Source organism: Dendroctonus ponderosae, unplaced genomic scaffold (genome assembly GCF_020466585.1).
Source record: "Dendroctonus ponderosae isolate FM_Combo_2020 unplaced genomic scaffold, Dpon_F_20191213v2 Dpon_F_20191213_378, whole genome shotgun sequence".
NCBI lineage: Eukaryota > Metazoa > Arthropoda > Insecta > Coleoptera > Curculionidae > Dendroctonus > Dendroctonus ponderosae.
The window spans coordinates 3255-3520 of NW_026018588.1; the positions used below are offsets into that span (position 1 = coordinate 3255).

A 266-nucleotide genomic window follows, 5' to 3' on the forward strand; every position below is an offset into this window, starting at 1 on the left:
CCTCGCAGTTTCCTTCCTCCTGAATGCTCCAGCTGGGATACGGCTCCAGACGAGCCTTGGAACAGCCGCTACTCAAGTTAAATCTGGCCACTGTGTACGGCACTCCTTGTCGGTACCGTGGCAAGGCCACAAAAGCATTGTCTTTGTAGATCTGCAACCTGGTAGCGATCACATTTTTTGGGATGTATCTGCCTATGGAGGTGTAGATGCTTTTAGTGCTGCCGCTTGGAAACAGCAGATTCGTTCCGGATACTTTCAAGCCCAGA

General features: G+C 51.1%; 1 protein-coding gene across 1 annotated transcript in view; it reads right to left on the reverse strand.

Moving 5' to 3' along the window:
* Positions 1 to 266, reverse strand: part of LOC109544469 (major royal jelly protein 1) — a gene marked incomplete at both ends in the record, with an annotated part of 1060 nt that extends 794 nt beyond the window's left edge. The window contains 1 exon segment of the mRNA XM_019914665.2: positions 1 to 266. Within this exon segment, the coding sequence (XP_019770224.2) occupies positions 1 to 266 (266 nt within the window).